This window comes from Colobus angolensis, unplaced genomic scaffold (assembly GCF_000951035.1).
Source record: "Colobus angolensis palliatus isolate OR3802 unplaced genomic scaffold, Cang.pa_1.0 Scaffold142, whole genome shotgun sequence".
In the NCBI taxonomy this organism is placed as follows: Eukaryota; Metazoa; Chordata; class Mammalia; order Primates; family Cercopithecidae; genus Colobus; species Colobus angolensis.
In genome coordinates this window covers 1,245,925-1,268,292 of record NW_012114511.1, presented here as the reverse complement: position 1 = coordinate 1,268,292, position 22,368 = coordinate 1,245,925, and the positions used below count along the sequence as shown (strand labels likewise).

The 22,368-nt window shown below is 49.1% G+C and overlaps 1 protein-coding gene across 1 annotated transcript in view; it reads right to left on the bottom strand.

Moving 5' to 3' along the window:
- Positions 1-1,069: 1,069 nt before the first annotated feature.
- Positions 1,070-22,368, bottom strand: part of TGFBI (transforming growth factor, beta-induced, 68kDa) — a 33,806-nt gene continuing 12,507 nt past the window's right edge. The window contains exons 3-17 of the mRNA XM_011935258.1: positions 20,315-20,379; positions 17,976-18,136; positions 17,457-17,621; positions 17,053-17,199; positions 14,896-15,037; positions 11,330-11,542; positions 10,367-10,504; positions 9,626-9,771; positions 8,690-8,826; positions 7,735-7,865; positions 5,326-5,450; positions 3,953-4,055; positions 3,310-3,389; positions 2,205-2,229; positions 1,070-1,707 (exon numbers count right to left, since the gene is read on the bottom strand). Of these exons, the coding sequence (XP_011790648.1) occupies positions 1,667-1,707; positions 2,205-2,229; positions 3,310-3,389; positions 3,953-4,055; positions 5,326-5,450; positions 7,735-7,865; positions 8,690-8,826; positions 9,626-9,771; positions 10,367-10,504; positions 11,330-11,542; positions 14,896-15,037; positions 17,053-17,199; positions 17,457-17,621; positions 17,976-18,136; positions 20,315-20,379 (1,819 nt within the window). The 3' untranslated portion in view covers positions 1,070-1,666. The remainder of the gene's footprint in view (positions 1,708-2,204; positions 2,230-3,309; positions 3,390-3,952; positions 4,056-5,325; positions 5,451-7,734; positions 7,866-8,689; positions 8,827-9,625; positions 9,772-10,366; positions 10,505-11,329; positions 11,543-14,895; positions 15,038-17,052; positions 17,200-17,456; positions 17,622-17,975; positions 18,137-20,314; positions 20,380-22,368) is intronic.

The window sequence follows — 22,368 nt, the reverse complement described above, 5'->3', positions numbered from 1 at the left end:
CTTTCCTCAGACTGGAAGCTACTTAAGAGAGGGCCTCTGTCTGCCACTACCATTGCTGTATTCCCAGCAGCAGTGGACTGTCCAGCAGTAGTGCTGGGGATATATCTTTGGGTCACTGGTTCCATGAAGTGAAACGAGCTCCGCCTGCTGTAGTGAATCAGCCTTGGCAGCAGGGGATGTGGGTGGGAAGGAGGTCTGTCTCCTTCTCCAAGAAAGTGGGCCAGCCCACCTGTGGGAAAGACACAAATAAAAGCTCTCAGGTGCATTGATCCTGAGCAGTCCCAGAGAGCAGGATAAAAATAAGGCCACCTAATGCCCTACCAAGCATTTTATATGGATCATCTCATTTCATCCTCACGATAGACCCACGGAGTAGATGTGACGGTCATCTCCCTATTACAGAACAGGAGACTCTGGAAGGTCACATGACTGGCCCTAGGCCACACAGGTAGGGGGCAACCGCACCACAGCCACATGACACCACCTCTCAGAGTGCTGAGGATATTCTAGATGCCAGCGATTACGGGAGCCAGGGAAGGAATCCGAACGTGGGTTGGCACAGAGGGGATGGGCCTGGAAAACCTGGACTTGTTCTGTTGTCAGTGGTGGTCCCTGAGAGTCAGGACGCATGGGTTGCAGTCCCAGCTCAGCTAGTTTACGTGTTGCCGGTGGTTCTCCTTTCCCTGGGCCTTGGTCTCCTCATCCGCATAATGGGATTGTACTGGCAACCACTTCACAGGTTGGTGCTGAGGATTCAAAAGTCCAGCACACAGGCAGAGGATCACCATGCTGGAGGGAAGGTACTTCCAGATAATAAGAGGAATAAAGTGCGGTGTGAAGGGAACACAGAAAACTTGAAACCCCAGGGCCAGAGGAGGGTGAAATAAAAACCTGTTTGGCAAAGACAGGCCCAAACCCCCACGAGTTGTCTGGGTGTCTGAGGGCTGGCTGCTGGAGTCTCCCCAGAAGCATCCCTCGGGGCTCTTTGCTGAGCTTCTCCAGAGCGGAATTGAGGTGTGAAGCAGCATGACCTCAGGCCAGCACACTGTACCATGCACACGGGACGTACGTTTCTTTGGTTTTATTATTACAAACACACCATGGCTCTGTCACAATAGGGAAATCTGAGCTCTACATGCTCTACATACCATTTCTTTTCTACCTGGACAGGGCCCCATAAAAGCATCCGAGCCATGTGTAGATGCGAGACACATTTGACAGAACAGTTCAACTCATAGCTTATAATGATGCCATTTCTCCAGCTGTGCAAGGGCTTTACAAAAACTGTGCCAGGACTTCCCATAAGGCTGGATTGCTTGATTCATGTTTTATGAGCCCCATAATACTGAAGCTCCTTTTCCAGGGACTTGGCATAGGCAATAAATTCCACATTTGGGATAGGTCCTTTCTGGAAGCGAATGTCAGGCAGTGACATCCAAGTTTCTGCATGCAGTAGGTTAACAGCCATGTTTAGAGGAACACAATTTAAAAAGTACATCTCTCTCCCTCCTCCCCCACCTGCACAAGGCTCACATCTCATTATGGTGCGGCCCATGTACATTGAAGTATGATACTTGGTTTTGAAAACATTCAAACAGTCTCCGTGGAAATCTGAGAGAAATTGGCGGGGAGCTGCCGTGGTGCATTCCTCCTGTAGTCCTTCATACTAATGCTTCATCCTCTCTAATAACCTCTGATAGACAGGGGCTGAAAAAGAGAAGTTTGTAACATCAAATAGGTGCAGATCTCCCCATGTCTGTCTAGGACATTGTCAGAATCTCAAGGACCGGGGCCAAGCGGCCTCCTTCTGCTCTGTTCTCCTGCACATAGCAGGTGCTTTGTGGTTTGTGAACCTTCACTCTTACTCAAGGCCTGATGTTCTGGTTTTCTGTACCTATCAACTTGGAACTAGATCCTCATGATGGGCTCCTGCCAAGCCCTTTGCAATATTCCCAGACTCCCTAAACTGAAAACTCACATTAATCCTAAAAGGTTGTTACTCTTGTGATCCCCATCTTATGGAGAAGGAAATGGGGTGTTCTGGGTCTGACCCCAAGTCACCCTGCTGTTCTGACTCCAAAGGCCAGGCTTGTTTTACTGCACCATGATGTTCTTATCTATATACAGCAGATGGCAGGCTTGAACTTGCTTGGGAGTAAGGCCTAAACAGGTCTGCAATGACTTCAAACCCAGACCAGACTTACCTAGTCGCACAGACCTCTGGGAAGCCTGAAAGAAAACACAAGGTGTCAGGTTTTCTAGTGAAAGTTATACCTGCACCTGCTTATGATGATGGCTTTGCCCATTGCCACCCCTACTCAGAAAAAATGCTGGGGTGAGGAATAGAAAGGGGAAGGTGGAACTTATAGGCCCTGGGGAGTTCCTCAAGTGGTCTTGGCAGACATAAGTTGTGCAAGCCCCTATCAAGTGTGGCTTCAGGTAGACATTCCTAGGAGACCCCCAAGCCAGGCTCTCCCACTGAGACTACAGCCTAGAGTTGAGGGAGCTGGGGCTGCACAGGAATGGCCTCAGGAGTAGGAATTCAGGGCTAAGAATCCTTCTCGAGGGCACTAAGGAGACCCCTGTGTACAAAAGTGAAGTGACACGGTAAGCTCCAGGCCTCTGGGTTCAGGACCGCTCCCTGCAGCCTCTCCTCTTGAAGTGCAATCCTTCTGTAAGGCACCTCACATTCCCACGAAGCTCCACCTGATCCGAAGCAGCAAAAGAGCCAAGCAGGGCACTGAGCATTGGCCAAGATGGGGAGCAGGAAAGGAAGCTCAGAAAGAGCCAGAGAGGGTTTGAGAGGGAGGTGAGGCTGGGGCAAGGAAGGGATGGCTCCACACACATAGCAAGCCCAGTATCCCTGTATCCAGAATCCACACAGTGCCCAGGAGAGCCCCAGCCTCACCCACGATGGGCAATGCCATGGACAGCAGAAAAGTGACCCAGAGGCCCGGGCTCAGGGCAGGCCTGGCCACAAGATGTGCTTGGGATGGGATGCCCTCTTGGGCAGATGGCTTCCAGAGCTGTGTCTGTTCTCACCAGCAGTGACCTCCCCATGATCTGAGGCTCAGAGGCCTCTGTGTGAAAGCCTGTGCTTTGGCCCATGAAAGTCCAGGAGTTGCCTGGGTTCTTCACTCTGAATCTGACACAGGCTGGGGCTGAGGATGCCCTAGTGGGAGTGGGGAGAAGTTTTAAGAGAGCCCTGGGGAGCAGCCAAGGAAGACAGGGGCTGGAGAGGCTCCTCTATGGCCCAAACAGAGGACCTAAGGCTGCTCAGGCGAGGTGCAAAGCTAGCAGGCATCTTACCCTGGAAAACGCTGATGCTTGTTTGAAGATCTCAAGCGCCGAGTCTGCAAGTTCATCCCCTCTTTCCTGAGGTCTGTTGGCTGAAGAGGAAAGAAAAGGCAGGTTTGACCAGAGAGAAACCAATAGCATGTCATTCATAACAACCATGACTGAGGGACACTGGTGGGCTTTCTGGCTCACATTTCCAAAGACATGTTTTCTCTATAACGTTTCATAACTCATGGTAGAACTTGGCCCATGGGGAGAGAGCACCAAGAAAGGTGAATGCACACATGAGGAGAGGCAGGATGGAAGTTCAACTGCACTGGAGGCAAGGAGCACACACTGATGTGAGATGCTGTAAGAGGAGTGCTGGGAACCGCGAGGACAGCATTCACATGAATACAGAAAACTGGGCTGTGTCTGAGGGGAGCTAATACATCTCGGCAACTCCACAGAGAGCAATGCATCCTCATATTCCTTAGTGTGGTGCATTCAAAACCAACAGCTCCCAGTTCACTCTGCAATCAGTCACACAGGCACAGTTTAACTATCACAATTACGTGTTATTCTGATCATTGTTTGGAACAGTTTTTCTTCTCTCCACGAACTGCCACGTGGAGAGAAGGACTGACTGTAGAGCCAGTGGGGATGCGACACTTACCTGGAGGCTGCAGAACGTTGGTGATGACATGGACCACGCCATTTGTGGCCATGATGTCAGGCTCAGCAACAGGCTCTTTGTTGACACTCACCACATTGTTTTTCTAAAGGAAAAACAGAGAGTAGTGGTTGAAAGTAGAGCACATTTCTTTTACTCACTCAGCAAGTGTTTACTGAACACTTTTCATATGCCAGGTCCTGGGGCATAAGACTGGGGATACTCTGGTGAATGAAACAGTCTCTGCCCTTGACAGACCTTCAGTGTGGTGGATTAATTCAAATCTCCTGTGTGGATTTAGCACATTGCAATCTACATAATGCTCTTTTGTGTGATCCACTTAGTCCTCACAGCAGTGTATGATAAGGAGAGTAGATATTATTGTCCCATTCAACAAAAGAAGAGACTGAGACTGAAGACAGGAGAAGTGCCTCTTTTAAGCTAAGTAGGTGGAACAGCTGGAAATGGAAGCCAGGCTTCCTGCTCTGGACAAAAGTCTCTTTCCATTTTGCCTGGGTGCCTGACTTAAGATTTTCTCACAGGATGCCCACCCAGGGCAAATCTATCTCAGGCCTTCCTGAAGGGTCCATGCGACAGACTCAAGGGTGTAGGAGACACAGAAGCCTGTGACAGACAGGACCCCAGCATCTGAAACCAGGTATGAGGAGATTCTTGAGCGACCTGCTAAAGTCAAACAAGTCATGCCCATGTCTACCTCCCTACATGCATATCTTCCTATGCTCCTGGTGAGAAACTGGTGAGCAAAGGATGGCTGAACACCAGGAGAAAGGAGCAGAAAGCAGAAGCAGCCACACACTGAAGAGTGGTCCCTCCACAGAGGGGTCAGTGGACTCTTCAGGTGCAGCCGGGGAGATTTCTGGAGCTCGGCTGGCTATCTGCTTTGGGGACAATCTTAGCGCAGTTCCAAAGTGGAATGTATATCATCAATGTGCAGAGCAAGGGGCTCACAGAGCAAGTGTCAGAACTCAAAAAGCCTCTTGGGATGGTCTGGTTCATGGTACAACTCAGTGAACTCCTGGGTTTAGGGGGGTGGGATGGGGTGAGTATAGAGACTGATCTCTTCAGTCACGTTAGTTGCCTACCATCTCCTTAACAGAAGGAAGATCTAATAGCCTCTCTCCGATGCCAAATCAGATGCTCTATTCCCACGTAAATCTGGAAGTTCTTACTCATGTTAACTACGATCTTACTTGATTTCCCTGAAGACCCTCTTCACATTTCTCTTTTTTTTGGATGAATTACACTCAGAAGTTCGGGCTGCATCTTGAAGGTGTGTAATGCCATCCCGGGGATGAGATATGTCCTGGAGCCCTGGTGGCAGGGCACAGCCAGCCTTTGATTTGCAGGACACTTACCAAGCTCACTTCCAGCTTGTCACCTTGGAGAGACTTTAGCCGCACCAGGGCCCCGATGCCTCCACTAACCAGGATTTCATCACCAACGTGGTATTTCAGGATGTTAGCAAGTTCCTTGGCATCTCCTACAGGTTGCGGGAAAAGGAGATAGAGTTAATCCCAAGAATGGTAATTAGCCTGGTGAAGGAGGGCCCAGAGGAGAAGATGTAAGTGGTCAGCCCTGAGAAGAAGAACTCCCTGCCCAGGGAATGAGCACTTATTAAGCTCCCAGTGTTACTCAGCGTTGTGACCCACAGTCTGTCTAATGGTCAGAGGACACAAAACACATGTTCATGACCACAAATCTGCCCCTGCAGTCAGTGGGCTTCTGGGTTAAATATGCTCTCTGGGATGCTGGGCTCCCTGGCTGCTGAGAAGGAGTTAATCCATACTCCTCTGTGAGTATGACTCATGTTTCCATGAGATAAATATTTGCTTGGAAAGCTAGGGACCTTTCCAGCACCGGCATCTGGGACGTTTCATCATCAGCGTGGCTCCCGGCGGTTATAACACAGTAGTGCAATATTTACCCATTCTGCCCTCAAATGCTCATTCTGTTTGAGACGGCTGTTTCCTGAAGGCCGAACTTAAAAGAGTAGACAGCTGTACTGTGGAGGAGCCATGGAGCCGATGAGGTCAGGGCTGAGGGGGATATTCCCTCCACAGCATCTCTCCTCGTCACGTCTCAGCATTCCTTTCAGCCCACATCAGTGTCTCCAGCAACTGGGGCAGGCATCTGATTGCCCATAAAGGTGCACAGGCATTTCCCAAATTAAGTGTGGGAGGTCATTCCGAAAGTTTCCAGCTGCCCTCTCATCTTGGATACTCCCATTACCAGCCAAATGGCTAAATTTCCCCAGGGCTTATGAATAGCTATTTCCAGCATCTTGAAACTGAGAAGGGAGGAAGTTTTAATGTATTTTGGAGAGTTCACTTGGTTGTTGACAAATCCACATGAGTGCCAGAGGACGGAGCCACAGGGTACCAACCAATTTTCAAACATCCACAACCTGGAGCTGACAAGGTTCCCCTTCCACAAAGTACTGCCTGGAAGTGCAGAGCCACACTAACCCCTGGGGTGCATGGGATGTCCTTTCAATATCTCTAACACCTGGACCAACCTTTAACACCCTCTGTTCCCCAGGGGTGCCTCAGGCCTGGGGGAGGGTGTGTTAGGGAAGCTTTCTCCATCCCCCTCCTCAACTCCCACATAATTGAAAATGGAAAGAAAGCCAAGCCAGCTCGGGCCACCTGGGGAATATTCCATTCTTGCTGGACAGAGAGAAGTTGAGAAGTTTATTTCATAATGAACTTCTCCCCTCTCTTTAGGAATATACATCAGCATCACAGACATAGACATTCATTTAGCAATAAAGAAAATTAAACATGACACAAATTCACCTTGGAGCTGCCTGCAGCCTGAACTTTCTATTCTGCTCAAGAGCAGGAAGGGAGGTGTAGACAATGTGGGCCCCAAGGTTTGTCAAGGTCCTTCCTTTTCCTCCTCCTTTTCCTCAGTCTCACCTTTCTGTGAGAGCGGAAGCATCTCTCACAGGCATGCAGCTGAGCTAACCACTGCAACTCCCAATCCCGCTCCACTCGCCCCCATCGTCATGGCTATTATTGACCAGGGCTGTGTGCCTGGCGCTGTGTGTGGCATCCTATTTAATCCTCACAACACAGGCTGCAAGATACTCTTACCTTCCTCATTTTTCTTAGCCACTTGTAACCACTAGATCCCCTCCCAAGCATCCTCAGCTAGATCTCTCAGAGCCATGACTAACTTCTTGGGAAAGCTTTTGTCTGGAGGGATCGTCAGTGCAGGTAACTTCATTATCACTGTGCTCATAGGTCTCCAGTGGGAAACATGCCTCATTGACTGGGCTGGTCGCAGCCACCCTCACTTCTTTTCTACTCCTCTCTGCCTGGCTTCCTGCCCAGGAGACTGAGCTCTATAAACGGCATCAGTGGGCTCCCTCCTGCTCTCGCATCAGCCAAAGACAGACCCAGATGGCAACTGGAGAGAGGGAGGCTGGGGCGCTGAGTGACCCTCCTTGCATGGTTCTGACAGTGGCTGCACATGGCACTGGCTGCTGTTCTGTGCCCTTGTCCAAGGCCCATGACCTTCCTGGTTCCTGCTCTAATCCTCCCATTCTCCCAGGCCTAGGGGTAGTAAAGGCTTCCCAGGGTTGCTAGTCCCTGGTTGGCCTCATTCTTTGCTAGTTCCTTTAATCTCGCCCACTCTTCCACAAATAGTCTTGTCATTAAACCCCTTCAAGCCAATCCCTAATGTGCCAACTGTTTGCTGCTGGGGCCCTGAGGGATCATTACTTTAGAAAAGTGGAGATGTGTACTTAAGTTGGTCTTTACCCAAGAGTCTGCTCCGTTCTCTTGGTGGCAGGGCTCGGAAGGCTTCATTTGTGGGAGCGAAGACTGTGTAGACTCCTTCCCGGTTGAGGGTCTCCGTCAGTCCTGCAGACTGGATGGCAGCTACCAGCATGCTGTAGATACACACACAGAAAATGTCATCTGTCCTGGGGGCCAAGAGGTATTTTCCTTAAATACTTCACCACTGGGGATAGTAGAGCCCAGACCACTGGAATGCTCACACCTTGGTTTTCACACTCTCCCTGTGTACAAAGAGGGAGCGATTCTAGGCTCTATCTCCTCTCCACCTAGCAAAAATGCTAAGCTCTGTTAAATGGCCAGAGGTCAGAGGCCACGGGAGAAAGGTGGAAAAGAAAGGGCAGAGGTATGGCTGACCCAGAGACTAACTGAGCCTCCAGGGATATGATTCTGGGAGGGCAGAGGGGTGTGGTCTCCAGGCCCTTGTGCAGGTGGCTGAAGTCAGTGACAGGGAAACATTCAATGTGACAGCACTGCGACGTGAATGAGCAAGCCAGAAATGGAGATAGCAGGGCAAGAAAACAAACTCACAAAGGTGCTTCAGTTGCAATAAACAGATACTGCACAGAGAGTGAGAGACTCATCATGCCCTGTAAACTATGTGCTCTCGGCTCACTTGGAGCTTTACAATGAGCAAGTGATGTTTTCCTTGCACTTCAGTCATAAAAATGTAGTCCCCCCTCCCTGCTTCCCACGCATGTGAGGATTACACTCTCAGAAGTAACCCTTCTTCCCAATGTAAGCTTTCAAGACGACCCTTCCCTTTTCCCCATCCCAAGTCTGGAAGGTCACAGCAGTGCACCACTAGAGTTAATTGAATTCCTAAGGTAGAAGAAAGCTTGATAAGTAGCTGGGGCCCCACATCCCACTCCAGCATGACTACTGGGCAGAAGCCCCACCCAGGGATGGAACTAATTACCTAAAGCGATTGTCTCCCTTCAGGACATCCATGACAGTCCCCATTGGCGGGGTCAGCACCCGGTCCATTGTGAACAGGGTCCCGTACCTCCCTCTCTTGTCGTGGGCCGCGATGCAGCTGTTCTCAATGCACAGGCTCTGCACAGAAGAGGAACAGAGAAAGAAAGGACTGGTTATCCTCCCACAAGGGGCCTCCTGATTTGTTCAGAGCATGTAGCAGGGTCATCATCCATGAAGATGAAGGAGTACACATTGGGGTGGGTTATTAAGGCTGGGATAAAATGATGCATTTTCTCAATAAATGGTCTTCCTTAAGGAAAGAATGGCTAGAGAGGCCCCAATAAAGTTACAGAGGCCCCATAATGAGAATATCAGTTACACATGAGGCCCATTGACAATGTTCAAATAAATAGATTGAACCCATTTATTTATTTGTTTAAGAGATGATAGCCATCTTTAGTCAAATGGTGCTGGTGGATGCCAGGCAAGAGCTGTGTTGAGTCGTACTTCCTATTTGATTTCCAGGGTAACTGTTGGATTTGAAAACAAAGAAGATACAGCAGAAGAGAGAAGGCACCTTTTGGACCAAGGAGGGCTGTATTTTAGTTTAGGGGGCTTCTCTTCTCATAAGCTCAGAAGGAGTCCGAACTCCATCCCTCCTCCTAGGTGTTCATTCCTAAATTCAAGAAGGACTTGTTCCTTCACAATAAAAGTTGGATAATTGTGTGGTTTATTCTCAAAGGCCTCCAGAAAAAGAGATTCCAGTCCTTCTGCAGGATCTCATTTTGGTATCAATACTTTTCCAGAAATTATTTCCTTCCTTTTCAGCAGTCAGTCCTCATGCAAACTCCTGCTTATAGAGGACTCTTTTTTTACACTAATACAAGTCCCACATTATGGAGTTTCCGAGGAGCATGATTTAGGACCCAGAACTTACATTACGATAAACAAAAACTCTCAGTTTTTTGCCGCCCAGAGTTTCTAGGGTCTGTCCATGGTACAGATACTTAGAGGCCAGCTGGTCTTTAATTATGTGGTTCCGAAGCAAATTCCTTGTATGGGCATCAATTGGAGGGGTTCCATCTGTAAGAAAGGCTGTGGTTAAGTCCAGAGAGATGTGCTCCTGCAATGAAAAGAGTGATGAGAGCTAAATACAGTGAAAAAGCCTGTCCATCCTTGAGTTTGGAAACAGGGATTGAGAAACCAAGTGGAGCTGCCAATATTCCTTAACATCTGGTATCTTCTATGGAGAAACAAAGAAGATCCAGATAATCAAGGGTGTTTGGGGTTTTGCTCTAAAAGGGAAGGGCAGGCACACATACAACTTGGCCCCCTTCTCTGCCTTCCTGTGGCTGCAGCTCAGCTGTACCCTCACTCTGACCTCTTGACTATACGTTGGTAAGTGACTCTGCAAATAGAAAGGCAAGGGAATGCTCTGCTCTCCCAGATGTCAAGTCTTGAGTTCTGCGGAATGGCTCCCCAAAGGCATTCTCTGCACTGCCTAATGAAACAACAGAGCCTCTGAAGTTTCTGCTGAAGTCACATCTGCTTTTGGTTGAGCTGAGTGGAAGTTCTAATGTCCCATGGGGTGCTGTAAATCGGAGAGTGTTGTAGAGGTGACAGGAGTGGGGAAGCTGCCTCCGGGGACAAACTAACAGGGATGTCTTCCCCATGTTACCTTTGAATACAGAATTCAGGGGAGCCAGGAGGGTCAACCGCTCACTTCCAGAGAGATGAGTGCCGAGGCCGGCTTGTCTGAAAAGGTCAATGGCTGTGGACACATCAGACTCTGCAGCCAATTCAAATAACGTCTTGGCTACAAGGAAGGAGAACGTGGGTTCAAAAGTTAAAAATGCTGTTTTCATTTATCATTCATCCACCCCAGGGCATGACATACATCAGCAGGAATGTCATCTCGTGAGTCAACAACCCCTCTAAACACTGCTGGGGCCCAGCGGGCTCATGTCATCAGGGGAACAGTCGCCTAGAAAATCTAACCAGTCAGGAGGAGAGGGAGGAGAGGTGAGCTCAGTTAGGCAGAGATCAGCTGCTGTCCCAGGCCCTGTGGGCTGCTTGGTCAGGGCACATTGTAACACTGGGGAGAAAGAAGACAGTCTGTGTGATGGCTTCTGGGGTGTAGATAAGGCCAGCAACCGCACCCATAGAAGCATTTTATTTTTCCCTATGAGATTTCTTCACTCATGGACAGATCTCACTGGAAGACTAGAGTGGGGCTAGGATTCTGAATGAAACACAAGCCAAAGTCCATTCAGTCATTCTAACTGGGTCAGTGACCATGGGACAGCTTGGGCACTATTGAGAAAGCACATGCTCCGAGGTCAGCAAATGGCCCTCTTTGCCCATCCACAGCAGGCAGATCTTCTGAAAGGCCTCTGCGATTGTGTCTGTCCCCAGACCCCTTCAACGGCTCCCCACTGCCTCTCCACTGCACTTGCATGCCTGAAACTGAAGATGCATCAGTCTGGTCACAACCCACACATTTGCAGTGGCCGAGAGGCTGTGAGCTGAGTCCAGGCAGGGAAGTCGCCCAAAGATCCCTGAATTTCCCCACCCCCGCCACAAGGGATGGCAGAAGGGATGGTGGGCCAGGCAGGGCCAAGACCCTGGAGGCCTGGCCTACCTGAGTCTGGAATGAGTAGCTCATCAATGTAGTGGATCACCCCGTTGGTGGCCAGGATGTCTTTATTGGAGATGATTGCCTTCCCATTGATGGTGAGCATGTCCCCACTGCAGCCCACCTCCAGTGTCGTGCCCTCTAGGGTCTCCAAGGACAGCCCCGCAACGATGGCTTCGGCACACATAGCTGACTTCAGGATGTGGTTATTCAGCAGGTCTGAGGGCCAAACAGACTCAGGTCAAGTCAGAATCCGCTCCAGCATGACCTCAGGGGCTGCTTGCAGCCTGCCCACGCTGTGAGGATCCTGTTCTCTCAGATGAGGACCCTCATATGAGGCTGGGGCACCACAGGGCCCAGATCCTCCTCGCCTCCTGCCTGCTGTCCTAGAAAACCAGCTGGGGCTCTGTGGCCAGACTGCCTGCTTTGAATCCCATGGCCACTTTCCAGCCGTGGGACACTGGGTAAGCCATTTAGCCTCTTTGAACCTCAACTTCCTCATCAGTCAAGTGGACATAAGAATTGCGTTCATCTCGTAGGGCTGCTGTAGGGTTGACATGAAATTCTGAATGTAAAGCACTCAGCACAGTGCCTGACAACAGAGTAAATGCTCAACAAATATTACTGATTAGCTTATTTGTAGCTGAACTTCAGGGATACAAGAAAAACTCAAGAGAGCCTACCATGGGATTTTAGAAATCCACTGACCTTTATAAAAATGTAAACTGTAGTAGGAAAAAATGACCAGTGTACACATGACAGTTTTGAATTATTTGTACACTTTATTTGTCCAGATTTCTATTCATTTAGCCCAAGGGTCCACTGGCTGCCAGGATATATCTTAAGGTTTGGTGATCAGTAAGACATGGCCTTTGCCATCCCATTCACCATACCCATAAATAATAAGTATAATCATGTATTTGCTTGTCCAAGTGCTACGTTAGGGGGCAGGGCAGGGCTGAGGCCCGAGGGGGACTCCCGACCCATCATGACTCCTGCTGGCCTCCATTGCCTCGGAGAGCCCAGACAGGCTGGACAGAGGCGAATGTAAGGACCAGTCAAGGAGGAAGAGGCCCTCCCCACCCCAGGCTGAGCAGGTGGCCTGGACTGCTGCTCACCAAGGTCACCAAGGCTCTTTGTCCCACATTCTCACCACAGAGGCGAGTTTCAATCTGATCCCGAGTGTGGGAACCAAAACCACACTGTCATGGGCAGGAGGAAGCTCTGAGGCCCTGCAAGACATCGGGCTGCTGCAGACGAGCTGATGGCCTTGAAAGCCGGTGCTGGCCACATTCAGCCAGAGGGAAAGAAAAAGGGTGAGAAGGCCGAAGGCCTATGGGAATGAGGCCTTGGGGACTGAGCTTCTCAGAGAAGGAAGGTGAAATCCGGGGTGTGGTAGAGGAACCTGCCAGGGCCACTTGGAGGGTGAGCAGGGCCAGGGCTGGAAACCAGTCTTCAAATGGGACATACCACTAGCCCTGGCTGCTTCTTGCCTGCCTGCCTGCCAACCTGCTGGTAACAGCAGGAGACTGTTGGGTGTGGGGCAATGACCTCTTCCTTCCAGTCTGCAGCCACGGCACCAAACAGAGTGTCCTCGCTCTGAACCAGCCAGTTATTGATTAGGAAAAGGCAGATTTGCAAGAGGGAGGAAGTAGAGGCTTTTTTTTTCTTATAATTTATAATAAGGAGGTTTTTTTTTTTTCTTTCTTTCTTTTGAGAGAGTCTAGCTTTGTTGCCCAGGCTAGAGTACAGTGGCATGATCTGGGCTTATTGCAACTTCTGCCTCCCAGGTTCAAGTGATTCTCCTACCTCAGTCTCCTGAGTAGCTGGGATTACAGGTGCCTTCCACCACACCCAGCTAATTTTTGTATTTTTAGTAGAGATGGGGTTTCACCATGTTGGCCAGGCTGGTCTTGAACTCTCGGCCTCAAGTGATCTGCCTGTCTTGGCTTCCCAAAGTGCTGGGCTTATAAGCATGCCTGGCATATAGTAAGGAGTTCTGAGGTCTCCAAAACAAAAAATCTGCTCTGTACAAACCATGTTTTAATAGGGAATACAGTTCTAAAAGCCTTTGGGCCCCTTGAGGCTGTGTGTGTCCCAACACCTGCCCTCATTCCCCATTTTGTGCTGTGAGTATCTCTGTCATTGCAGTCACCAAATCAGATGCCAGCAACCTGTTTTAAAGCCTGCCGTTTCTACTAGGTCTTAAGTTCCTTGGAGGCAAAGGCTGTGCTGTATTCATTTTCATGGCCTCTGTCCCCAGTGCTGGCCAGGCGCATAGAAGTACCATAATCATCTGGATACAGAACAAATCCTGTCTTCCCATCTGTGCTTTCAGAAATATGCCCTTTCCCATTCCTGCACAGATAGAAGGAGAGCACTTTAAATGTATAGCGTGTCTGAAATGCATTAGACATTTTATACAGCCCATTGACAAGGTGGGTTTAAATAGATTCAAAAGAAATGAAGTGATCCTGGAATATGTTTGAGAGGAAAAGTGTGATGGGGTGCACCAGAGACGTGGGGCATACCCTGCGTTTCAGGGTACTCAGGCAGCAGCTTTGTGCTCAAGGCCTTTCAGAGGTCCTGGAGTAGAAAGGGGCAGGGTGGGGGAAGGCAGAGTCCTCCTTTCTCATCTCCAAAAGGAAAACATGTGAAAACATGTTAGCTCCTTCCCTCTCCTGCAGCAATAATCAAGGCATTGCCTCACTTAGCAGCTCATTGAGGAGGACATGATGAAATCTGAAATGGAGAGTCAAAAGTTGACTACGACTGTTTTTTGTTTTGTTTTGTTTTTCTTGTTGTTGTTGTTGTTTTGAGATGGAGTGTTGCTCTGTCACCCAGGCTGGAGAGCAATGGTGTGAACTCAGCCCACTGCAAGCTCCACCTCCTGGGTTCAAGTGATTCTCCTGCCTCAGCCTCCTGAGTAGCTGGGATTACAGGCACCCACCACCATGCTCAGCTAAGTTTTGTATTTTCAGTATAGATGGGGTTTTGCCATGTTGGCCAGGCTGGTCTCAAATTCAAGACCTCAGATGATCCGCCCGCCTCGTCCTCCCAAAGTGCTGGGATTAAAGGCGTGAGCCACTGTGCCTGGCCTATAATGGGTTTTTAACTGTAATTTTGGTTTATCCATAAGGCTTTTAGCCACAGAGAGGAACAGTGAAGAGTCGGCGTGAGGAATTCATTTCAAGGGTGCCAGTATCTGTCACCTCCACACCTGTAAGCTATTGCTCTACCTGTTAGCCTTGCTCTGGCCTTGGCCATTCGAGCCTTTCACTCTCCTTGTTTCTGGCCAGGGCCAGCTATGGGTCTCTAGCTATGTCTCTCTTCAGTCCAGCTGTCCCTAGACAAAAGCTGCTGGATTCTGTACTCAGCCCTCAGAGCAGCGTGGCTGCTGCAGAGACATGGTTAGCTGAAGCAACGGGATAGGATGACCCCAGCCCATGGCTGCAGTGGACATCCTGAGGGTCACCTCATGGCAGGTGGCATGTCCGTCTTGGACTAGAGCAGGTCTTGGGCTCAGTCTAGCTGCACAAATGAGGCAGCAGCAGGAGCCAAAGGATGCTCACCTCTCAGGGCTTCTGGGTCGCCCAGGATACGGTTCAAAGTCTCACTAGGGATCTTCTCGAAGGCCTCATTGGTCGGGGCCAAGAGCGTGTACTGGCCATTACCTTCAAGCATCGTGTTGAGCCCTGATGCAGCCACAGCAGCCTACAGGGAGGACAGAAGATGGAGTACTCCGTGAAGACTCTAGCATTCCCCACAGAAGATGCACACACAGCTTCGCTGGTTCCTCACAAGAGCTCAAGGCTTTTGCAGAAGCCCAAGACGAAAACAGAAGCCAAACCCAAGCTTGCCAATGACCCCCGGGGGCCTTGCTGGGCCTGAGCTCCAGCCAGCCTGGTCATCTTTCACATCCTTAACCTGTCTTTCCTCTTCCTGCCCCCAAGTCCTTGTCCCTGCTGTCCCCTCTGCTCTTCCCTCTTTCTTTGCTTCTCTGATTGTATTCCTTCTTCCACTAAAATAGCATTTCTTTGGGAAGTCAACTTGGCACACTTCCCACCTCATCCCACAGCCAGACAAAGGTGTGTCTGTCTGCTGTGCCTATACTCATGGCTTGCAGCCCTCCTCACACTGTCACTCAACAGTTATTGGTAATCACATACATGAGCGCATGCATGGAAGGATCACACCACCCATTCTCTACACAGCTGCCAGAAGGATCTTCTAAAGGCCTGAGTGGTTTCCTGCTGCTCCCAGGATGGAGACGGACTCTTTCTCAGGTCTGCAAGTCCTGGAGGATCGGGCCTGGCCACTCTGACCTTGCCTTTACCTGTTGTATGCCCTTCACATGTGACCTGACCCACTGGTCTCCCCCTTGCCCTTCCTGCCCCGAGCCTTTGCTATTGCTCTCCCCTCTACTGGGTGTGCTCTTGCCCCAGCATTTTGTATAATGGACCCATTCTCATCCTTTAGACTGCAGATCAAAAGTCACCTCTTCCAGAGAGAACTCCCTGACTTTCCAATCCTCCTTGCACTACTGTCACTCCCTATTTACCTGCCCACTTGACAAAAATTATCACAGCCCATGGCTACCTTGTTGATTTGTTTGTTGTCTCTCTCCAGATAGAATATTAGCTCCACTGAGAATAGAACTTTGCCTGACTTGTTCACCTCTATACTCCTGGAACATAGACCCACCTGGGAAGTAGCAGGTACCTAATAAGTATGTGTTATAAGAAGGGAAGATGGGCACAATGGAGGGTCAGAAGAGGGAAGGAAGAAATATTTACCAAATCTAAATAGTAAGAGAAGGTGATGCAAAGGGATCAATTGCTGTTCCTGTGCTGCCAACTATGTGGGAACATCATTTTCTTGCAGATCCCTGCCCTTCAAGCAACCCAGAAGAAAAGCATGGGAGAGGAGCTTAGAGAGCCAGACTCCCAGCTAACAGCCATCTGCGCTTGCAAGGCCCATTAGTGCCAGCCAGCCCCAGTGTGTTTGTCTCTCTGTGTTGGAGATCTCTAGGGAGGGCCCACCCCACTCACACTTGTATCCTTTGTGGTTAGGAAGTTCTCCTTGAATCAAGGCAAAAACCCTGACAGGGCAGCCTGCCTCCACTTCCTCCTGAGCAGCCCTTGCCAAGAGGAACATGCCTTCCCCTCCAGTTGTAAGACAAATGCCTGCTGGGCATGGGGGAAGGAACCGTATTCTTGTGGCCCCAGAGCAGTCAGAAGCCAGGCTGGAAATCAGACCCTTGACTTCTGTGTCCACACTGGTGGCGTCTCTGCTGTTCTGGGCTCCAAGAGAACATAGGTATGGTTGGAACCAAAGTCCTAGGGTGGGGACATGTGATCCCAAAGCACACACAGCCTGATAGGCCATTTATTCTAGTCCCCTATGTGGGAACTGCCACCTCTGAAAGCCACAGTGCGTGTCCAGGGCTCAGAGGACCCTGTGCTGCTGCAGCCACACACCACTGACATTTCCAGGGGAGGCAAGGAAAGGAACACTTTATAAAGAAGACAGATGGGGAATTTCACAGGTTAGGTCAAGCTGAATGTCTGGTCAATGGATTCTCCATGTTCAAGGGCATTCAGGGGAACCTGCTGTATGTTCCCCTACATAAGCCATCCTCTACCCCTCCTGCAGAAGAGTTCCTGCTAGGCCCCTCTTGGGAGGCAACGTGTCCCAAGCCTACGCCTCCATGCAGAGCAGTCCCTTACCCGAAGTGTCTCAAAGGTGTCCTCGATCTCGATGATCTGCTGGATGTTGTTGGTGACGGTGGAGATGACCTTATCGATGAGGTGCACCACCCCGTTGGTTGCATGGTGGTCGGCTTTCAGCAGCCGGGCGCAGTTCACAGTTACAATCTGCCCAGAGAAGCAGCAAGGATGAGCAGTCAACACAACACAGGCATAGTCCCAAAGCCCCAGAAGGAGAAAACAGTGTTTTCACACACAGTAGCAGAATGTGGGTTTTACAAGCTGTGGAATAGAGGGCGCAAGGAGAAGCAGGCACAAAGGGGAGGGTTATCTACAGCTTAAACCCCAGAAACCAGCCCACCCATGGAATCGAAGTGGGTTCCTTGTGGACCAAGGGCCATGCAGTATGGCTGGGGATCCCCTACCCCGTTAGGATAGTGATGGATCTGGATGTCGGAATTCTGGTACATGGAGGTGAGGGTCATGCCGTGTTTCAGCTCATCAGTCAGGACTCGCCTGCCCACCATATGATAGCGGAGGGCATTGAGCAGCTCAATGTTGACATTGCTGACCAGGGAGTCCAGCACTTCCTAGGAGGAAGGACAGGGTGTCAGTTAGGGGCTGCAGACTCTATGTTCAAGAGATGGGTCCCTGCAACTCTGGGAAACATGTTCTCAGCCCCCATGAGTCCAGGCCTCTCTTCTGCCAAGGATCCCTCCTCAGGAAGCACCCAAGTCTTTCTGCCCAGTGGGCACAGGGGGCATTAGACGCAACCTGGTAAGACATATTTTAGCTCAAGTTCCATAGCCTTTTCTAAGGGGTTAAGTAAAAAGCTTCCCAAAACAGTAGGAAATGACTGTAGACTCCCATTCATCATGCCCACCCCTCGGGGAAGTAAGGCAATTCCCCATAAGAGTCCCCCGGGCAGACAGAGGTCATCTCACAGCTGGCAAGGAGGCCCAGGCCTCGTTGCTAGGGGCGAAGATGGTGAAGCTGCCGGGCCCCTCCATCTCAGGCCTCAGCTTCTCCGTGCGGTCCGTGTACAGCTGAGTGGTGGTGGATCCAACAACTCCCAGGGTCTCGTAAAGGTTTGAGAGTGGTAGGGCTGCAGGAGCAGAAGACAGAATGAGGGATGGCCTCCAGGGGTCCAACCCAACCAGACCCTCCCTTCTCTGCCAGAGAGCACGGTACATCTGCAGGTGGAGAGGACGAGGAGGCATGTCGGAAAGCCCAAAGACAGACTGTTTCTAGGGGGCTTAAGGCTTGTTACAGTCTTCTTAAAACAACTCATGAACTCAACTAATTGGTGATTTTTAATATAAACACAGCAGAGCAAAGCTCTTGTTCCCAGACGTTTAGATAACAGAGGCAGGAATGTACATTGAAAACAGATATCCTAATTACAAACTAGTCTTATAGATTTACCTGTTTATTGAAACTGGTTCTCTAATGGCTTCTGTTAGAATGAGAGACTATTATAAATCTCCAAAGTACTGTGTGTATTTGCAGGTAATGAAATGTTATTTCTTAAGGAAGCTTGAAGTTTAGAAGGGATTTCTCAGACCTTATAAGACCAAAATGAGTTTCATGTTCATTTGTTTTTTTGTTTCTTAGACCAAAATCTTAATATTCATTTTGAAGGGTCTGAAATTAGGGTTCAGAGTTGAGCTCCCCTTCTAAGGTCAATCTTCTTTTCCCATCCCATTTCCCCACCTGTCCCTCAACTTGACTCAGTACCTCCATGGCCCCACCCACACCAACCTCTCCCATCACATACTCCAGGGACCTTGGCACCAACCAAATTGCCCTCCTTCCTGTTATGTCTCAGTCCCACGATTTATTTATTTATTTATTTTTGAGATGGAGTTTCACTCTTCTTGCCCAGGCTGGAGTGCAATGATCCTATCTCGGCTCACTGCAACCTCTGCCTCCTGGGTACAAGTGATTCTCCTGCCGTAGCCTCTCAAGTAGCTGGGATTATAGGCGCCCACCACCATAACCAGCTAATTTTTTTGTATTTTTAGTAGAGATGGGGTTTCACTATGTTAGCCAAGCTGGTCTCAAACTCCTGACCTCAGTTGATCTGCCTGCCTTGGCCTCCCAAAGTGCTGGGATTACAGGCGTGAGCCACTGCACCCAGCCCAGTCTCATGATCTTTAAGAGACAAGGTCTCACTATGTTGCCAGGGCTGCTGGTCTCGAATCCTTGGCTCAGGTGATCATCTTCCCTCGGCCTCCTAAACTGCTGGAATCAAAGGCAGGAGCCACTGTGCCAGGCCTCAGTCTCACATTCTTAACTAAAAAAAATAGCCAATATAGTTGGCCCTTCATATCTGTGGGTTCTTCACCCACAGATTCAACTAAACATGGACCAAAAATATTTTATAAAATACAATAAAAATAACACAAAAATTTAAAAGAGGATATAACAACTACTTACGTAGGATTTACATTATATTTGGTATTATAAGTAATCTTGAGATGATTTAAAGTATATGGAAGAATATGCATAGATTACATGCAAATACTATACCACTTTATATCAGGGACTTGAACATCTGAGGATATGGCAGCCTAGAATGGGTCCTAGAATCAATCCCCCACAGATACCAAGAGATGACTCTATTTCAAAATTAAAACAAAATACTAACTCCCCTGTACAGTCACTTGTGTGTGGTACTAAAAGAAAGGCTCTAATAAAATTCACAGGTGCCATGCTGTCTTTCGCCCAACGCAACCGTTTGTGGGACTCTCTGCTGACTCTGGGTGAGCCCACCTGTCCTGTGGCTGTTCTCCCTGCTGAACTTCAAAGGGCCAAGTTTAGACACAGGGAGATGGGGATGGCTTGGAGTTGCCAGCCCACCAGAGGTCCCCTCCTCCCACATCCCATCTGCTCTCTAGCAGGGCTGATCAGAAACTGATGGCCTATCAGGCCGACCCTGCTGGATGTGTTTAGAATCACTCCTAGCCAGAGGCAGAGGCCAAGAGCCTAAGCCTGAGCCTGAGCCTGTGCCTACCAGGAAGGGCATGGACAGGCCACAGTTGGAGTCTGCTCCACCAGTGTGGTAAGGAGGCCAGAAGGAGCAGCTCAGGAAATGCACTGTTTCCAGCTTCCATCCTTAGCCGCTTGCATAGAGCCTGGGGCCAATGGGCACGTGGGGAGAATGCCACGTCCTTGTGCCACCGCCCCCATTCACATTCTGCTGCCTTTTATGTGGGGACTCCTCTCTCCCACCATTCCCCTCCACCCACACCAACAGGCGAGGCCCAGTGGATTCATTCACCTGCTGGACAGCCCTTCTCCCCAGGAACCTTTTCATATCCAGGACAGCACTCATAGCTGATGACTCTGTAACAAGACAATCATACATTGTGTTAGGCAGGGCTTCACTGTTCCTCACAGGTCATCGGGCCCCTCTCCACAAAGTCACCTCCACAGCCAAGGAAGAGGAATGGTGGGTGAAACACATTCCTCTTAGGAGTCATTTGCTTAGTCATAGGTCTGCCTTTCCTGAGCAAGGAGAGTCTCACGCCTCCTCTGCTCTGTAGAATGTTCCTGGCAACCTACAGCCAACCAACTGGGAGAACACAGGACTCTGGCAGCCTAGTCAATTTTGTGACTAGAAAACATAACACACGAAGGATTTTATCTCAACATTATTCACAGGAAAAATCCGATGGTGAGTGTTCCTGAAAGGGAACAGGAAGGAACAGAAAGGGGCCTGCACCAGCTCTGGCTCTGAGACTGTCACTGACCAGCGGGGACATCCCCAGCCAATTGCATCATCTTTCTGGTTCTCAGTTTCCTCATCTGTAAAACACATATGTGTATCAGGCAGTGGTCATTAAATCTCTCATGATTTTCTAGTTCTCTGATCGAATAACCAAAGAGGGGAGCATATATACAATAATCAAGTTCTTCTCTGTCTTCACAATCAAATTTTAAACTTTAAAATTAAAGCAAAGCTCCTCTTATGAAGATACTTTTTATTTTTAAATTAAAAAATTAATCAATAAAAACTTTTTTTCTGGTTTGAAATTGAAAATATATAAACATTGACCACTGTCTGGAGATCTGAAATACACAGCTTTAATGAACCAATATTCTAGGGATGCCTAAAACACTGAGAATTTCAAATAATATTGCAAGGAAGGAAGCATTCTGAAAGCCCACACCTAAGAAAGACTTGCTTAAAACCAAATCCCTAGGTTCTGCTGAAGGCTACCCTGTACCGGCAGGGTGAGCACGACCTCTACTCAACAGGCTTGGAACCAAATGCAAACAGCCAGTCCTTCCCTTTCCTTTCTTCTACATGGACATGCCCTTTGAGACAGGAAAGGACCCAGACTTTAATTGCAGCAGGTTTTACCACAGAAATGCTCACTGTGGGACTCTCACACGACGTTTAATGACATCACCAGAAAAGAAACAGGCTGACTGGGAAGAAATACAGGCTTTAGGGCTCTGGTGGGGCCTCTGGAAGGTGCTCTCAGTGTGCCCAGGACATCCTGCTCTTGTTCATTTTTACATAGAGTCGTCTCAGGGAAGACTTAGTTAAGCGAAGATGAAGGCTGATTCATCTGTTATCCAGGGGGTGTTTCAGAGACAGATCAGCTAAGATGCTCAGGTGGCCAGGGAGTTGCAGCTGTCACTTTGCTAGAAATGGGCCCCCAGGAAATGACTGAGGAGTGACAAGCTACGCACATTCTTTTTTTTTTTTTTTTCCTGTTTGCTTCCTCCTCCTTCCTTCCTCTTTTGCTTTTTTCTCCAGTCTTCCTTCTATCCTGTTTCTTTCTAAGCTTTCATCCCTGATCTTATAAGGGCTAAACAGGCTATTATCTTGGGACTGATCTTGACTGACTCACAATTTTCTCTTCAGAAACTAAAGTCATCCTCTGCAACTAAAGTAAGATTTGATTGACACACTTTCAAAAGCGGTGTGGTGTAACAGAAACAGTGCCAGAATCGTGAGATTTGGCTTGTGATCCATCAGTAACTAGCAGGGTGAACTTGAAAGTCCATTTCTCTCTCTGGTCTCAGTTTCTTGGTCTATGAAATGGGGTGAAGTTAAACTAGATGATTTCAAAAGTTACTTGCAATCAATCTCACACTCACAATTCTAGTCAATATTTCTGGAAGACAGAGAAGAACTCTTTCAAAGGACACTATCTGCCAACTTTTCCCAGCTAAATCCAGGGAGAGCTCCAAGCCTTGAACCCACAGGACTAGGGATGCATATGCATGGGATTCTAGGCTTTCTGTGATAAATTCCAGGGCTGTATTACTGCGGCTGGGATGTGGGATTAGGTCAAGTCCCCCAAAACTTAGTTTCTTTCC